General features: G+C 48.6%; 1 protein-coding gene and 1 non-coding gene across 2 annotated transcripts; both read right to left on the bottom strand.

The window, feature by feature from the left end:
- Window positions 1-665: 665 nt before the first annotated feature.
- LOC135813842 (nuclear pore complex protein DDB_G0274915-like) lies at window positions 666-18970 on the bottom strand. Its single transcript, XM_065326861.1, has 18 exons — window positions 18799-18970; window positions 17976-18058; window positions 17631-17761; window positions 17200-17283; window positions 16391-16507; window positions 15824-15919; window positions 15532-15629; window positions 12371-14718; window positions 11434-11577; window positions 10806-10950; window positions 9524-9612; window positions 8969-9065; window positions 8590-8717; window positions 8151-8264; window positions 4893-4973; window positions 2312-2452; window positions 1594-1703; window positions 666-1320 (listed from the first exon to the last, which is right to left on the bottom strand). The coding sequence occupies exons 1-18, from the start codon at window positions 18842-18844 to the stop codon at window positions 1263-1265; spliced, it is 4110 nt and encodes a 1369-aa protein (XP_065182933.1). The 5' UTR covers window positions 18845-18970; the 3' UTR covers window positions 666-1262.
- Trnal-uag (transfer RNA leucine (anticodon UAG)) lies at window positions 6906-6987 on the bottom strand. The gene has a single exon. It is a non-coding gene; the product is annotated as a tRNA-Leu (tRNA).
- Window positions 18971-18982: the final 12 nt, after the last annotated feature.

The following is an 18982-nucleotide window of genomic DNA, read 5'->3' as shown; positions in this document are numbered from 1 at the left end:
GTGGGACGACGCTCTCCTATTCTCTTTCCGCTGCCCCTCCGGGGCCCACGTGACCCTTGTGGCAGTGGCTCTACAGGACAGGATAGGTGTATGTGTGCATGTGCACGCACGTGTGTATGTGTGATAGACGGAGAGAGAGAGAGAGAGAGAGTGAGAGAGAGAGAGAGAGAGAGAGAGAGAGAGAAAGAGGGAAGAGAGAGAGAGAGAGAGAGAGAGAAAGAGGGAGGGGGGGGGGCATACGTATCTATTAAAATTACGGCATCTCTTCCATCTGATTGTGAATGGAGACCTCAGCAACGTGAACACCAACAAAACACAGCAGTCGGCTGATCTGAGACAGAACTTAGTGGACAAAACATGAAGTAGCATGCTGCAACCTTTGCTGGTGGAAACACAGAAGAAGCCGAAAATATCGACAGGATGAGATGGAAATGACCAGGGCACACTGCCCAGTGACATCCGCTCTTGCAGGCAGCCTACCGTTATGTCAAACACCACGCTATCGGAAACGGGGCTGGGCATCTGGTAGACACTGCCAGCCAAAATCCGCGCGAGAACGATAGCCTATAACACTGCCGTATACAATGATTATGGGGACCATCTTGGACCGTCTTGCAAACCTCTGCTAAGCAAGAGGCCACGTGCACGTGAGAGAGGACGATGTGTTCCATGTTTCCGGACATAGCCAATGACTTCCGCTGCCTACTTCACGTAGCCAGCAAACTGGCAAATGATAAGCATTAATATAGCGAGGAGTAGAAAGCCTAAAATCAGCCTAAAAGTGTAGAGAAATGCTAGAAAAAAAGTTAAAAAAAGTGACACATAACATGAGCGTGCAAAATCTCGTGGGGTTATAAAAATAAGCGTTGAGTTGATAAGAAGTTGAACTGGATGAGGGAGATTTGAATCACTAGTATTTTATGTCCACCGGCCGCTGCTATATTTATAATGCGCAACCTTTCGTGGCAAAGTTGCAATGTTTTCATGGGGATTCTAGCGATGCTTTCGTAGCAAAGAATATTTCGTGAGAAAAAGTCAAATTAGGTTTTGTACTTTTTTAAACATGTTATCTGAAATTTGAGCTGGAAAGCTGGAAATATTTGTTTTCTCCATGAAGTCATGCGCCGGAATTCAACATTAGAGTAAAGACTTGGTATGCACAATATGACAGCGTGGCGTGCATGGTTGCGAATGCTCCGAGCTCCAAAAGCCACCACCCTGGAGAAACAGACTAGGCGTACCATTGCGCAATCATTGCACAATCACCTAGTGTTCTCCTTGTTGCATTTCTGGCATCTGGTGCCGTTTTGGAAGCATGCCCTGCACAAGTGGAGGGTAGAGAACAGGCAGAATACAAGCAGCATACAACCTCATATCTAACACAACACAACACAACTTACCCAGCCTGGTGGACTTCACACCTTGCAACACACTTACACACAAGCACGGCACATGTACACACACACGCACGCACGCACGCACGCACGCACACACACACACACACACCAGCACTATGACAGAAGATGAGCAATAGCATCAGGCTACTCGCATTAGTGTAGGCATGGCACGCACACAGCCTTTCAAGGTTCCTACCTGTGATAGAGAGTGTTGCACTTGCTACACGTTGTGCAGTGGCTGTCAAAGTGAAAGATCATCTCCTCGGAATGGCACAGCGTACATGTGTAGCCTTGCTCTTGACAGATCTACGCAGTGCACAGCAGTGCACACCACAACACATCATGTCGACACACACACACAGAACAGGAAGACCTCTCTATCCACACTGGCAGACGAACGGGATGAGTGACACCATTGTGTCGGGCTCAGAGCGTTTGATGGAAATCATTGAATCGAACTGATTGTGTAGAGGTTGGAGACTGTATCTGACACAAGAGGATTGGACGAGCCAGGGCAATGTAGCTGGTGGAAGTGACCGCACCACAAAGGACCTTTCCAACTAACAACACCACCAAAAGAAACACTCAGAATACACTATAGCAACGAGAGCACATCTTGATTTCAAAATACATAGTGCCAGACCGATTGTGATTGTCCAGACTGAAGTGTGTACCAGGCCCATTTCACAAGGCAAGCATGTCATCATTGGTACAGACGTACCGTATTCTACTGGTTATAAGTAAGCCTTTTACAACCTAATAACCGAACTAAAATGTGGGTGCTCGACTTACAGCCGGGGGGGGGGGGGGGGGCTAGCTGCCCTTGAACCGGTAAATTGAGGTCTCAAGTATGGGGGGGGGGGGGGGGGTCGACATAAAACCGGAGTCGGTAAAGTACGGTAGTTGTGGCTCACCTCACAATCCACTTTGATATGCATGATGAAGTTACTGCTGATATGCTGCAGTGATGGCAGTAGGGTGCCATTGTTCAGCTCCAGAAACTCAGTGAGACTGAACAGGTGAGATGTCTCCACATAGTGTTGGCGATTGTCAAGCTACACAACACCAAGGACCGGTGACAATCAAACACACAGCAGCAGAGAATCACATCACACAACACAGAATAACTTCCTTCAACAAATAATCTACGTAGGAGACAAATAATACATGTATAGAAAGTATGAGTGCTGCAGACATCACCAGTCACCACACAACATGACAACTTGTAGGAGGTCAACAGTGTGTACTCGCTTCCAATTTTTTTATAGCTCTACCAAGTAATAACTACCTTCTCTGCATATACTAGTACATGTGAACACCTACTCCTAGAGCTAGACTTACCATATTTCCCCGATTGTATGGCGCACTCGACTATAAGTCGCACCCCCACATTGAGGTTTGAACGACATTGTTTCAATACAGTCATGCATATAAGTAGGATGTCACTCTCGATAGTAAGTTGCACCTCCGTCTTTGCCCTGAAGTTTAGTATAAAAAGGTGCGACTTATATTCGGGGAAATATGGTATCCAACGAAAGGTAGAGACCTGGGTGCATGAGGTCAATCGGCTTGCAACTATTGCACAGACTCAGCCCCAGGCAGCCTACTCAGCATTTGTATCAGGACTGAGAGGGCCTTCCTTTCCTTTCCTTTCTCTGCAGAACCATGAACATCCCCGCGCACCTGCTGGAGCCACGTGAAGGTGCCATTAGAACAAAACTGATTCCAGCGTTGACCTGCCGCTCGCCTCCTGGTGGGGATCTCATGCACGTGTTCGCACTCCCGTGCCGTTTGAGTGGCTTGGGTATCACGAGCCCTATGTCCATATGTGGGCAATACAACTCGTCAGTTCGCATTACCGAGCCCCTCACCAGCAAGATTCTGTCTGGTGACACTGCACTTGACGATTGTGTAACTAAGATACGCAAGATGAAGGCGGAAGTCAAGGCAGAGTCCCATCAAGCGCAGGCAGCGGCAATGGAGGACGTGGTCCAGAATGCATCTGCGAGTCTGCGTAACGTCATTGATATTGCTAGAGAAAAGGGTTCTTCTGGCTGGCTAACATGTCGTCCGCTGAAGAAATACGGCTTCAGCGTCACGAATCAAGAGTTCTGGGGCGGGCTGTGTCTCCGCTATGGATGGACGCCGGCGAGAATACCGACTCATTGTTCATGTGGCCAAGAGGTGAGTGTTTCTCATTCACTATCCTGCCCTCATGGAGGGTTTCCCACCATACGGCACAATGCCATCCGTGACACTACCGCACAGCTCCTACACCAAGTCTGTAGCAATGTGTCCACTGAGCCTACGCTGCAGCCACTGACCGGTGAGCAATTGCAATACCGAACGGCCAACGTGGAGGATCATGCACGCCTTGATGTCGCTGCCAGTGGTTTGTGGGGCAGTCGATTTGAGCGAACCCTTATTGATGTCCGGGTTTTTTAATCCTTATTATCACTCAAATCAGTCTGCACCACGTAGCACTGTGTATCATCGACACGAAAGAGAGAAAAGAAGGCACTACGAAGAGAGAGAGTGAGACAAGTGGAGCATGCCACTTTTGTTCCGGCTGTGATGTCTGCGAGTAGAGCCATGGGCAAGGCAGCAACAGCCCTCTACAAACGAGTGGCCTCTCTGTTGGCGGCCAAGAGAGGGGAGCAGTACTCGCATGTGATGGCTTTCATCAGATGCAGGATCGCTTTCTCCCTCTTGCGGTCCTGCATCATGTGCCTCCGAGGGTGCAGAAGGCTCTCTAGCCAGTCTGCCTTGGCTGTGGGTGATACCTCTGCTGCGCTGGCAGTGGTAGAGGCCCAGGTTTAGTGTGCACGAGCGGTATCAGTGACTGGATTATTGACTTATAGTTGAGCTTGCTGCTGTTTACTTAAGTAGGTATATACATTATTATGCTGTTGTGGTTTTGTTTTTGCGTTTTTTCTTTCTAGAACTTTGAGTTGAAGTTTTTTGGAACACATGGGAAAAAATATTCATTGTGTTTATTTATTTTGCCCGTAAAAGAGGCTGTATAAGTCCTAGAGCTGTACTACTACTGTTTCTTCCACACTCCCCACTGGTTGAAGTGATAGGTTTTCAAGTACAGCTTACCATAATAGGCAAAAGTTGAGAAAGAGAATGGAGAAGAGAGTTGGATTTTTGAGGGTGGTGACGTTCCTTACGGATGTGGAAAATTCTGTCTTACTGAGTCTTATGCGAACCGTGATTTCGTTGAAGTATTTTGACAAGTAGGATCGATGTAACCAACTCCGGCATTGCAAAGCAGGGTAAAGAGTGGTTTCATATCTATCACATGACCATATAGGGCCGCCATGTTGCTTCCAACTCCACTCAACCCCTGCATCTATGGGTCACATGATGTCAGCCATGTTGGTTCCACAGTAAACGTTCCATGATCACACACTTTCTACACAAATTTAGTCACCTGACAATCTGATGTGAAACCACTGTATACAAGTGTGTATTGATTGCTCAGTGACTTACCTGTCGCAACAGTTTCTCTTTCCTGGCTTGCGGGCACTTGACAAAGTACTCCTTCATGATGAGGATCTCTTCACGCAGTTGCTAATACATGTATAAGAAACAAAGACAAGACAAAAAAAACAACACCTACAGTTAGTTCACTATGACAATGTGGACATGTAGACTAGACATACGGTACTAAGTCCATTTCACAAATACAATGTAGATGGGTACATGATGCATGAGCCTGCACCAGCGTAGCACCGAGCTACTACATGACATAAGCAAGAGTAAAATGCACTCTTGCTTATGTCATACAAGTAAGTTCTCCCTTCGCAACCAAGAGTTTGCAACTCAGCGATCTCTCAGGCCCCAGCACAATTATTTGATGACTTCTGATCGGTCTTTTGCGGCCACTAGGCTCACTCACGCCATCATGCGTAGCCAGAGATCACTCACGCCATCATGCGTAGCCAGAGATCAGAAGCGCAAAGAACGTGTGCAACACACAGCTACAGTAGTTAGTCGGACTAGGACAGCGGACGGTAACTCCACGTATCCTGAACGCAATGGACTGACACGGTGTCTACATGAGAAGTGTGAAAATCACACGGGCTTGATCATACATGTGCTTCTGCAAGAAAACGATGCGATAACAGTTGCCCGCCCTGGGTAAATCCACTGCATGATCCGTTGGGATTGATTCGAACCAAGGGAGCATGAAACCAAGGACGTGCAGCTCAAATGGCGTGCTGTTCCGAAGAAATTCCTGCATTGCATCATGTCAGTGATGTAGTGCATACAAACGCATCTCCATGCTGCACATGCACGGCTGCAGCTCAGCTGTACGCGCTATGCAAATTCCCGCCGCATACCGGCACCAACTATGATGTGATCTAGGAATTTTGCAAGTCATACGCTGAACTCTTGGTTTCATGTCCTCTTGTTCATACACATATCACTGTGTTTGCGTGTCCTTCTACTCGCAGATTCACGTGTGAGAAGCAACACCTTTCTTAGCTGTACAGAATGGTTTCAAATTGTGTGCTACCGGTATATCCGCTACTCCACTCCCCACAAAAGTGATTGGCTTGAAGCCTTGAACTCATTGCGATCGGCAGACAGACGTGACAAATCCCAGCACGTTGGGAAAGGCTGCGATAGCCGAATTTCACTGAAGCATAATAATAATAAGACTGAGTGCTGGTAGTCAGCTACGGGTTGTGGAGCAGTTCACAGAACTATGCTGTCCAGGCCAGGTCACGGCACAAACAGGGCTTGAAAGTGATGATGTCAGAAGTCAACAAATTACGACAAATAACGACTTCTGGATCCACTCTGCCCATACCATCCATTATTATTATTACCGTAAAGTACCGTTGATCCGCCCCCTCTCTAATTCCCACCCCCTGTCGATTTTCTACCTGTCAAACGACTTCGGCGTATACAACGAAAATACGATGTTGAACCGACGCATGCACTGCTGTACACAATACTTGCCAATCCAGGATCAAAATGTGCACAATCCAGCACATTGAGTCTGAACTTCTACGTTGTTGTACATCGTACTGCACTTGACAACCTTGATCTAATTCCCGCCCCCTGCCGAAAACCCAGCTGGGAAGCGACATGGCGTGGGGGGGATCAACGGTACTTTACGGTATTATCATTATTTTTAACTTTTATTTTACCATAGCGAAGTAGAGTATGTAGTGGCTAGGCCCCTCGTGTTGCACACAGCTGTGTAACTGTGTATCTGTACCAGGAGTGAAGGAAAATCACCCAAACGTGTATGGATCCATACAAAAACTGGGCGCACGCGGACCCAAAAGTCAGCGTTGTCATGACTCCCTGCTGGCTGTGACGTGGCACTTTCAAGCTTATTGATTATTGGGTACTTTAGGATATGGTCAAATTAATTAGCATATTATTATGCGATCGTACCATTAGAGTACAGAGAAAAAAGTCAAGAGCTCTCTCCGGGATACCCAGGGACTTTGTCGAGAGAAAAAAGAAAGAAAAAAAGAAAGCTAGTGGCAGCGGTGGGATTCGAACCCACGCCTCCGGAGAGACTGGAGCCTAAATCCAGCGCCTTAGACCACTCGGCCACGCTACCTAGACATGAAAAAAGAGAAGTGCTGACCATAATGTTCGCTACCTTCCGCTCAAATGCGCCCACATGCACACACGATGCCATCACCTGCCAAGGAGCAGGCCAGGGCCACAGCTGATATGCAGCTGGTCATATTCGAGCTGTTTCTAATCTCCTCTGTGGACGCAGAGCTGCACCGGTTCATTGCACTAGCGTAGGAAAAATGAGCCTCTTCCCTTTCTTCCTTCAAGTGATGGAATCTACCTGTGGTATGGCTGGCAACCCCAGCGCCTGCCGTCTTCATGGAGCTGCGGAGCCATGTTGACCGTTGCGCATGCCTTCTCATGCCTGACCTGTGAGCTTCCATCATTGCAGCACACTGAGATGTGCAACCTCACTGCTCATATGCTAAAGTGTGTAGCCCTCAACGTTTCCGTATTTTTTATTTTTATTCTTAATTTACTAGGGAATAGAACTCTGCCTGTTTGAACGCACCTATCTTAATGGCGAGGTTTTCATTTCCCATGCTCCCTCAAACCGTGCTACTTCCATTGCTGCTTGCTACACAACGCAAGAGAAGGAGAATAGACGATCCAATGAGGAGCATGTTTGCGACATTGAGCACTCATCGTTCCGGCCTTATTTTCAACCACTGGTGGTTTGGGCAAGCATGCAGTGTGCAGTGTCTCTCTACAAGAGAATAACAGCAGCAGCTCCTGAAGAGGCCAAAACTGGTGACGCATACAACTGCATTGTGTGCTGGATCCGATGCAAACTGAGTTTTGCCATCACTGTGTAGGCCCGGGGAAAAATGTTCATGCCATGAGTGGAGGTTTATGTGACAGGCTACACAAAAGATCGAATTGCTCGAACAAACATACCCTACACAAACACACAGTGTGACACAATATATGCACACACATCCTTGCATGCACACGCACACGCGCATGCACATGCATATACATGTGCACACACGCACGCACGCACGCACACACACACACACACACACACACACCTCAGACCTCAGACCTGCCCATCGCGGAAGCGATGATAGCGAACAGCTATGTTAGACATAGGAACTTGTGCTGGGACACACACACACACACACACACACACACAAACACACACACACACAAACACACACACACACACACAAACACGTGCCCCATGGAGAAAGGCTTTAGTACCTTGACAGTGCTGAGGTCACCAACGTAATTATAGAGCATGGAGTTTACATCGCCGACTGACAGGCACGCACGCTTGGACGTCAGCGTGAGCACTTCCAGAGAGGAGCGACATACCTGCATAGAGTGCAGAAAGCACACAACCGGGACAAGAAAAACCTCATGAGAAAACTGACAACACACTGAGAGAACACAGCATACGGGCTGTATCACTCGGACGCAAAACAAGAATGATGCTGTATAGACATGAGACAATTATAGCAGAAAAGAGTGTCAGCGGTGAAGATATTGTATTGTATTTATTCAACATTTCCTGACTCGTCAAGCGACTGCCAATAACAAATGAATGTGAAATGAAGGGTGATAGGCACTGATAGCCAAACACGGCAAACTATACGAAGCAGTTAAAACTGTAAAAAGGTTTTGACAAGCGTGCACATACCTTGCGATGCTCAAAATCCCAGTTGTGAATGACACGTGCCGGTATGACAGCCGTGTCGTTCCAGTGACAGAACGGACAGTAGTACTTGCCCGTGTAGTCACACAGACGTGCTTCCAAGTGATTACGACCTATGTACGTGCACACACACACACACACACACACACACACACACACACACACACACACACACGCATACGTTTGAATGTGTAAGCAGAAACACAGTGATCTAAATTTTAACACCAGGATATCAAGCAAAGCAAGTAAACCAGGCAGCATGATACATGGAAAAAGAAAGAATGAATGAAGATGACACATAGATAAGACAGACAGATCGAAGTTCTAAAATCCCAACAGATAGTGGCACACAAGGTATTCTTACGTGGAGAGAAGGCAATCCTACGCCGGCACTCAAAACACATGTACTGCTGCTCTCCAAGACCTCGCTCGGGACAGATCTCAGTGATGAACGTGCGGGACTGTACAGAGGAAACAGCAGCAGTAGCATAAACACACGCAAGCGCACGCGCGCGCGCACACACACACACACACACACATTCATATAGTTAAATTCTGTTTTGGAATTAGATGTTTGGTGCATAACAGGCTGACATAAACTCGGGAAATACGATGCGCTAGTCTAGCCATCATAGTGAACCCCCGGCGAAGAGCACAATGTCAAGCTGACAACCAAGGCATGGTAGAAGTTCAACAACCTGTTGCAAGAAGGAGCCATGAGTGTGTGTGATCCCCGGTAGCCTAATCGGTAGGGCACTGTTCCGGAAAGACAGGGGTGCTGGGTCGAATCCCGCTCGTGGATCCTTCCTTTGGAACAAACTCTCCAACAGTCTGTTGTGTGAGTATGGTAACAGTCTGTAACGTTAGTGCCAGTAGTGAGTATGGTAACAGTCAGTAGTGAGTATGGTAAGAGACTGACCTTGATCAACGGTGTTCTGTCCACTCCTTCCTGTACACACGAACGGCTGACATCACCCAAGCACTTAGCATGGCAATTGTAATGGCATTCTGCACATAGAGACAGCACATAGAGACAGCACATAGTCACAAGTCAGCCAAAATACAGAGTTCACACACACAGACAGACAGACACACACACACACACACCACACACACAGACACACAGACACACACACACACACACACACACACACACACACACACACACAGACACACACACACAGACACACACACACAGACACAGACACACACACACACAGACACACAGACACACAGACACACAGACACACACACACACACAGACACACACACACACACACACACACACACACACAGACACACACACACACACACACACACACACACATACACACACACACACACACACACACACACACACACACACACACCTACACACACACACACACACACACACACACACACACACACATACACACACACACACACATGCACCACCAAGGGCTGTACACATCTGTACTTTATAACAGATGCACTGTACATCCAAAGTCAAATGGCTCGTATACTAGTAGCAAAATGCAGGGTCGTCAAGGATAGTACTTCATGTCCCGTAGCATGCTGTATCCAGGGTAGTTCATGTCCCATAGCATGCTGTATCCAGGGTAGTTCATGTCCCATAGCATGCTGTATCCAGGGTACTTCATGTCCCATAGCATGCTGTATCCAGGGTAGTTCATGTCCCATAGCATGCTGTATCCAGGGTAGTTCATGTCCCATAGCATGCTGTATCCAGGGTACTTCATGTCCCATAGCATGCTGTATCCAGGGTAGTTCATGTCCCATAGCATGCTGTATCCAGGGTAGTTCATGTCCCATAGCATGCTGTATCCAGGGTAGTTCATGTCCCATAGCATGCTGTATCCAGGGTAGTTCATGTCCCATAGCATGCTGTATCCAGGGTACTTCATGTCCCATAGCATGCTGTATCCAGGGTAGTTCATGTCCCATAGCATGCTGTATCCAGGGTAGTTCATGTCCCATAGCATGCTGTATCCAGGGTACTTCATGTCCCATAGCATGCTGTATCCAGGGTACTTCATGTCCCATAGCATGCTGTATCCAGGGTACTTCATGTCCCATAGCATGCTGTATCCAGGGTAGTTCATGTCCCATAGCATGCTGTATCCAGGGTAGTTTATGTCCCATAGCATGCTGTATCCAGGGTAGTTCATACATGCACTGAACTGCAGTACTAGACTGACCTGCACAGCGGTACCAGATCTGCACCATCCTCCAAATCACAGCACCGCACCGGTCACACGTGCTCTTAGAGCCAGGCTTCTTGGTCTTGCGCACAAACCGGTGGCCAAGGATTAGCTTCTGCTGCTCGTTGGAGCTTGATGATTCCTAAACAAAGAGAAAAGATACAAATATCATTGTACACAGGTTGCGGCACAACCCTCGGTCATTCAGAAAACTTGAGCAGCCCACCATCACATGAACTGCAGTGTACTAGTAATACTAGTGGAATTCATGTCAGTACTGGTATTTAAAATTGTATAACCTAATAGCATCATACATACATGAACACATGCCCCCCCCCCCCCCACATACACCCCCCCCCCCCCCCACACACACACATACCCCCCCCCCCCCACACACACACACATATACACATGCCCCCCCCACACATACACATACACCCCCCCCCCCCCCACACACATACACATACACATCCCCCCCCCCCCCCCCCACACACACATACACATCCCCCCCCCCCCCCCCCCCCACACACACATACACATGCCCCCCCCCACACATACACATGCCCCCCCCCACACATACACATACACATCCCCCCCCCCCCCCACATACACACAACTCGCTCACCACAAGCTGCAGCAAGCGGAGACGGAGCTGAACGATCTCGGCAACGAGCACTTCCTTCTCGCTCTCCTCGCAGGTCTGGATTCGCTTCTTCTTGACTTCAATGGCTATTTCCACATCGGCTATGGTAGCATGCTCACCAAGTTCCTAGAACACAGTACAAGACAGACAATGTCATGTTGAATAGAGCACAGGTGATAACAGCAAGGATTCAATATGCAATGGCTCTATGAGAACTGAGGTCTTATTTTACAAAAGGAATAGAATGGGGTACGGAGTTTGGGTTGGCTGTGACTCCGAGTTTCACGCCGGTGGCGATCATCAGACAGCAATGATTACAAAAACTCAATGACTGTTCTTGATATAGTGTGGTAAGGTGCTAGTGGAATCAGAGAATTTAAGCGCAAATAAGGTCAAGCGGTGATTCTATGCATGTACTTGCAAGATTAGCACCAGACATCAGGTGTAATCCTGGTTTATGTAACTGGAGGTGTGAAGTTAGATAGGTAGAATTTATTCTCATGTCTGCACTTGGCCACTAGCTCCGATCGCTTGTTGATGTTCACTCTTCTGTCAGCATGCAAGATCTCCAGCTTCTCACGCAGACAGAGAGGGCAGCGAATAGAATCACCGCCAACCCAAGCTCCGTACCCCATTCTATTCCTTTTGTATGAAGCTCTGCACCCCGGTGCATTGAGCACTCTTTCGAGGACCACACCCAACTTTCCGTGTGAGGTCTTATTTTATCATCGCTATAAATGAACAAATAATGATTCATGGAAACAAAAATGAGCCCATTTGTACTTCTGCCAATTGGCACACTGACAGCGACAGACAGACTTACTGACTCGGTACACTGCTCTGCCTGTCTGCCCGTCTGTCTCTCACGCATGTACGTACACACACGCACACTGCAACATGTACACATGCGCACACCCACCTCTGGCTGCGCAAAATGGTCATCGTTGACGTCGACCAGAGAGAGCATGACGAACTCTTCGCCCTCTTCCGGCGGTGAGCCACCTTCTGTAGTACTCGCTGGGCCCGGTATACTGGACTCCTCCACACCATGCCATTGTGAACGACCGCTGCTCGTAGGTACAAGTACAGGTGGTGACATAGTGTTGTTACTCCCCGACAAACTTGTCACCGAGCTTGAAGTGTTCCCTCTGGATGGCGCTTGCGGGGTGGCGGGAATAGCATCGCTCCGAATTCCGTTCGATCGAGACTCGAGCACCTCGTCATCGTCCTCCCCATCTGAACCGCTGTATTCGCTCGAGCTACTGGCATCGTCCGCTGAAGAGTCCGTTGCTTCATCTTCTGCATCCGACTCTGCCTCGGCAATTGGAGAAGCTGTATTGATTGCGGCACCTGGTTGGAGTCTGTTGACTAGCGCACTATCTGAAGCAGCTGCACCCACGGTTGGTTTCCTCTGACCACTACGAACAACCGGGTCAACGTACACATAACTGCCCACCGTCGTACCCATTATACTTTCCAGTCCCGTCAGCTCCTCGCTGGCACGGCCGGGGATTTCCCTAGAGCGACTCCTGGCAATGGCATCGTGCATGGCCGAGGGCGGTGACATGGCTAGGACTTCACTACGCACGGACGCCTCGAACCACAGTGGACCCTTCGATGCAGCAGCAGCAGCACTCAGGTGTCCTGCCTGACTATCTCCTTCTTTAGGGTCGTAATCCTCATCATCGGAGCTAGAGTTCACGACCGGTTGAGCTGAGCCGCGCATAAGACGTGCCAAGAAGTCATCATACGCTTCTTGACTCTCGTCCACGGTGCCGGTCACAGTAGGCAATGGCGATGATGATGATGATACATACGTGTCGGCGGTGACAGGAGAGGCACTGACTTCTGCACCGGCACTACTACTACTAGTGGTAGTGGTGGTGGTGGTGGCAGGGCTTGTGACGTTGACGCTCATGTCTGAACTAGCTGTGATCGCACTTGTCTCATCCGACGCGATCGCATCGGCCGCACTTTGCTCACCATTGGCGATAGCAGCGCTTCTGTGCAGTGGTTCTTCTGACGACGTGAGCAGAAGAGAGCGAGCGGTGGCGTGCAAATCATCTACATCATGGTTCGTAACGGCACTTACTTGTGTCTCTGTGCTTTCATCATTACATACTTCCCTGCTGCTGGGCATGTCTAGCTCGGATACAGGCTGCGAGCTAGTGTGTGATTCCTGGGTACCACTGGACTGTCGCCGCCGCTGCTGCTGCCATTGCTGCTGCAGCGGAGGTGAAGCAGTGTCAGCTGGATCGCTGCCAGGAGTGGGAGATGTGCGTCCACTCCCCACGCGCGATGCAGGCTTGCTTGTCCTTGCGGATCCAGGCTGGCTACTGCCACTGCCGTACTGATTGTCGTAGATATCAGTGTGGGGTGGTTCGTAGCGATCACTGGCCACTCTGGTGGCAGAACTCTGCTCAGATTGTTCCCTATACACACCATGCCCATCTGAACCAGCAGCAGCAGCAGCAGCAGCAGCAGCAGTAGCAGTAGCTCCACCACTGTGGGCACAAGTACCAAGACTGCGCGGTGGAGACTCGGGCGATTGTCTACTCGATATTCCTCGGTGGGAGGACGACGACGCGCCCAGCAGTGGACTGGCATTGGCTGAAATGGGCACGGCCTGAGAGGACTGTGCACCGCCATTGACATCTCTACTGCCATACTCAGTGTTACTCAGCGCTTGCGGAGCAGCAGTGCCCGTAACAGCACTGACATGTCCAGTTGAAGAAGACGAGACAGTCGATGCACTCACAGATCTGGTGGTTGACTTTGATTTTGACTTGCGCTTTGGCTTCACAAGCTCCTGATCATCATCATCCATGTTCACATCAAATCTAGGATGTGGCCGAGGGCCGCCATCCACCATTTTCACCGATGTTGGTGAAGCCGAAGTCTTATACACACCAGTACCACTGTCCGACAATAGCTCAGCCTCTTTGGCAGCCTTCGCTTCCTGACGCATTTTCTCCAGCTGCTCTCGCTGCTGCATCAACAAGCGTTCCTGCTGCAGCCGCAACTCTTGTGCATTTGCTAACTTCTTCTCCAAGTCTTCTTCCCGCTCTCGAGTAAGCTCTCTTTGCCGACGTTGCTCTGCACGCCGCTCTTTCTCCAGGGCTTCCAGCTCTTTCAGACGTTGGGCTTCTTCACGCTGACGAGTTGCCTCCTCTTCGCGACGATGCTGATCCTGTAGCTGCTGCAGCAAGCTCTGGTCGGCCTTCGCCGTGTTATCCACCTCCACCTTAGCCTTCTCACCAGATGTATCTACACATGGACACACACACACACATTACAAGGAAAACGTGTGAGTAGTGGAAGCACATGAAAAAGTGGAGACACTTCCTCCCTTCCAGCAGAAGCGCTTCTGGCGCAAAAGCAGCCCTGGGGGTACGGGAGCCGAATCCACAGTGTCATACTTGTAAAAGCATCAACATCAAACCAACATCAACTGTAAAAGCCCACTGGCACATACACATCCGTCTTCGTAACATCAAGAGTACATAACCAAGAGTGTGCAACTCCTATCTTGAGCTGCGGTGGGTTCACCCACGGCGGAATTTTTTTATTGCGTCATTCTATGGCAGAAGTATGATGAAGTGGGTATGCTTTCCCGCGCTTGTTTTGTAGATACGGTGAGAGTTCGTCAGGTTCAAGACACATCGATCTATCGTCCGTTGTTCTGCTTCAACTACCGTAGCTGTAATGTACAAATTATTTGTACTTTGATCTCTGGCTACGCATGATGGCATCAGAGAGCCAAACCGCCGCCAAAGACTGATGTCATAAAAAAATTCCGCCATGGGCTGGGGGATCGTCGAGTTGCACACTCTTGGTTATGTACTCTTGGTAACATGCATCCCGGTGTCAGCAGGAGTTCACAAACCGCTCTGGACACTGCCAGTCACACCTTGCCCTGCCTTGTACTCCCTTGCCCTGTCTTGTTCCCCACTTCTTTGCCATGCCTGCATCACCTTGTCATGCCACCGGCCCTGCTGGGATCTGACCTTCCCTGTCCAGCTCTGACCTGCCCTGCCCGGATCTGACCTGCCCAGTCCTGTTCCACACAGCACGACTCACCCATGTTGGACTGCATCTGCAGGGCAGTGAGGCGCAACTTGTCCGCCGGTAATGCATCCGCAGTGGGACCAAACTCCAGTGCAGCATCGTCTATCGTTCTGCGCACAAACACATAAGCACATACACATGTTGTGGACAGGAATACAAGTGCCGCACATCAGTCCGCTATACATAGAGTTCGGCAAGCCTTAAACTATATGCCCAAGCAGTTAGACAGAACATGTACACGACATGTACACGATTGCGTACTCACTAAGTAACGACTGCAAGGGGAATCATGGCACAAACTCACAGGTTGAAGGAGATGGTGTTGACACCGTTGAGTAGATTACACAGAACAGCCGTCTTGTCGTCATCTAACAAGAATGCGTGCCCCTCATAGAACTCCCTGCTCAGTACACAAGCGTGTGCGCATCACCATGTACGTATCCACATTTACACACACACACACACACACACACACACACACACACACACACACACACACACACACACACACACACACACACACACACACACACACACAGGTTATAGAACAATGCACCACACGCATACTAGCATTCGGCAAGGATAGCGAAGTTCCAGACATGGGGCAAGTAACATATACATGTGCATGCAATGAGAGCAGTGAAAATATACTCAAGTAAATTCTGTGAATACCCTCAAGACAGATTGCTGTTCAACTTTGCTAGACATCAGCAGAGCTCATAGTGACTGGCAAAACAGACCGCTAGGAAGTATGCCAATACGAAAAGCAACATATACCAGGGATTCTAGAGAACGCCATGCATTGATGCAGATCACAGATAGACGTAACAGTGTGTAAACATGTACAAGTACATGTACACGTAAGTATTACCGTAGCAAATCCTTGTCATTGCACAGCACCAGGAAGTAGCTTTGCAGGGAACTTTCGTTGGCGGCCAGTCGTAACCAGGCTCTACATCGGGCAGCGCTGGATGTCACATGCTGTAGTCTGGTGTTGAGGCAAACAGCACACACACACAGAGAAGACACACGTAACTCGTTACATGACATTACATGCTGTAGTCTGGTGAGGGAAACAGCACACACACACACACACACACACACACACACACACACACACACACACACACACACACACACACACACACACACACACACACACACACGGAGAAAGACAATACCAAAGAAGAAGTCATACCCGTATTCCATGGGGTACTAGCTGCACCTGTACACATATGAGCTTTTTTATTTTATTTTTTATTTTTTTACGATGACAGCAATGTTACAAGGCGGAGGACACACTGTAAAACAGTGTTCCTGACTGCACCCATAAACCATAAACCATAAAACATGTTTAAACAACTATCAAGCAAGACCTCCGTATACCAGTTATATGAGCTGTACTCCTTCCTTGGAGGCAACGCATCATATTCACGTTTGTATGTTTGTAGTGGAGGGATGAAATGCTCGCTCGAGATACGCTGCAAGTTGGATTTCTCGACGATTTTTCAGAACTTGAAGCATGCCCCACACCTCAGAAAACACAGCATGTAAACGACCCACCACCAACAATCAATGTACAAAGTGTTTGCAACAAAAACTGCAACACTAACTGCAACACACCCACACGCACGCACCCACACCCACACACATCTCACAATGAACAAAAGGAGAGCTTACCGTGACAAATATTGGACAGCTTGCTTGCGAGACACACGACCAATCAGCGGCCAGAAACTTGGCTTGCCACCGAAAGACAATACTCTGCAATGTACAGGAATGACAAAATGTCATCACCAAGCCTGAAGGAAGTTGTTGCCAGCAATAGAAAACATTTGATCCGCTGGGTGCACCAACTCGGTACACATTGCAATACAGCCCTTGTAGAGTTGTGACTGGCGAGGTTGCGCCTGCGAAAATGATCCTACAAACGTTTGATCCATATTGATGTACCAATTCAGTGGAAAAAAGCCCACATGCATGCACGTACAAACACGTGTGCACACACACACACACACACACACACACACACACACACGCGCCAAACACGTACAAACACAGTCATATACACATGCACAGCCACTCGCTGGCATACACATTATCTGACCTACCCTTCAATCAGGCCATGTTCCAGGATGGCCTCAAAGCTATGCATCAGCTGGCTGGAGCCATCTCCATCCTTGATGACCTGGGTGGACTGACCGACCTCATCTCCTTCAATGTTACAGGAATCCAGCTGGATCTGCACAACAGCATACACACATATTAGAATATCTCTGATGTGCTGCTCCTAATGCTTTCAAATGCTGGCAATCACACGTCCTGCCGACTGACCCACGCCTCTTGCCTGACCCACAACACTGGGAGCAGACACCTTTTTCTAGTACTATTACCGCCGAAGGTGGCAACATTTCAGTTTGTATTAGCAGTAGCACAAGATGGCAGATTAGTAGTACCTGTTTCACTGCCAGTGAGGTACGCTTCAACAATGCAGAACGCTGCTGGTCATAGTGCCGCAACTGCTCCTCACTCAGCGGATCTACAATATTAGGAAAGACAGAGGTGAGAACCGATAGAGATGAGAACAAAGGAAGAAAGAGAAAAAAACCCAGAAACAAGCAAAAGGCTTTTGATTGCACACACCTGCTCTGATAATGGTCAATATGACCAGCATGTGAATCTACGGCCGTCCGGTTTGAAGACTTGATGGTGCTCGTTCAGTCATTGTATGTGTGTGTGTGTGTGTGTGTGTGCGCGCGCGCGCGTGTGTGAGTGTGTGTGCATACCCCATCACGATGAACATATTTTAGAGGATTTGAACAGGTGGTGTACTAATCCTTAGTCTGACAGCGTTTGTGCAGAGGAGATTCGTATGCCGGAGGTGCCCACTTAAAACACATCTGATTTAGAACTATTGCGGTGTGTGCTTGCATGGGGCATATTGGTTTGTACAAATTATGCTGATTTATTGAGCGTACATTCTGGCGTACCTAACACTTGTTTGCACAATGCATGTATTAGTAGATGGAAATTCATATAAATAGTGCATGTGAGAAAGATTTAGAAATTAGGTTTCTCACTACAGTGTATTTAGCTGAGGAATTCGTGTGTGAATAAAAATGAAAGAAAACAGTCACAAGCGCAAGGTTCTCACTGGTACATGTATGTGACAAACGGTATAGAAAGAGATCATTTGCGAAACGACCCCGAAATAGTCAAATACAACGTGTTCAAGCCACAAAAACCCTGAGAATAGAACATGAATTTGCAGAAGTTTACCTCCCGGTCCCGTCACACTCCGCCACAGGGATGTCAGCTTGCTCATACTGCCTAATGGGAACGTCTAATGATGCTCTACATCGCAGTGAAGCAGTAACAGCAGCCACGGTTCACATGAACCTGAAGAACAAACTAATTATTTTATTACTTGTTGAACATTCGAAATCAAACAGGCCACCGGATG

The sequence above is a fragment of the Sycon ciliatum genome, chromosome 4 (genome assembly GCF_964019385.1).
Source record: "Sycon ciliatum chromosome 4, ocSycCili1.1, whole genome shotgun sequence".
In the NCBI taxonomy this organism is placed as follows: Eukaryota; Metazoa; Porifera; class Calcarea; order Leucosolenida; family Sycettidae; genus Sycon; species Sycon ciliatum.
This window is presented reverse-complemented; position numbering and strand designations above follow the sequence as displayed.

Excerpts from the sequence above, each read along its gene's own strand:
- LOC135813842 (XM_065326861.1), bottom strand. The coding sequence starts at position 18,844 with ATGAGCAAGCTGACATCCCTGTGGCGGAGTGTGACGGGACCGGGAG. Across the intron at positions 1,704-2,311 it reads ATATCAAAGTGGATTGTGAG|ATCTGTCAAGAGCAAGGCTA; the intron begins GTGAGCCACAAC and ends TGCACTGCGTAG. Across the intron at positions 1,321-1,593 it reads TGCAACACTCTCTATCACAG|GGCATGCTTCCAAAACGGCA; the intron begins GTAGGAACCTTG and ends CCACTTGTGCAG.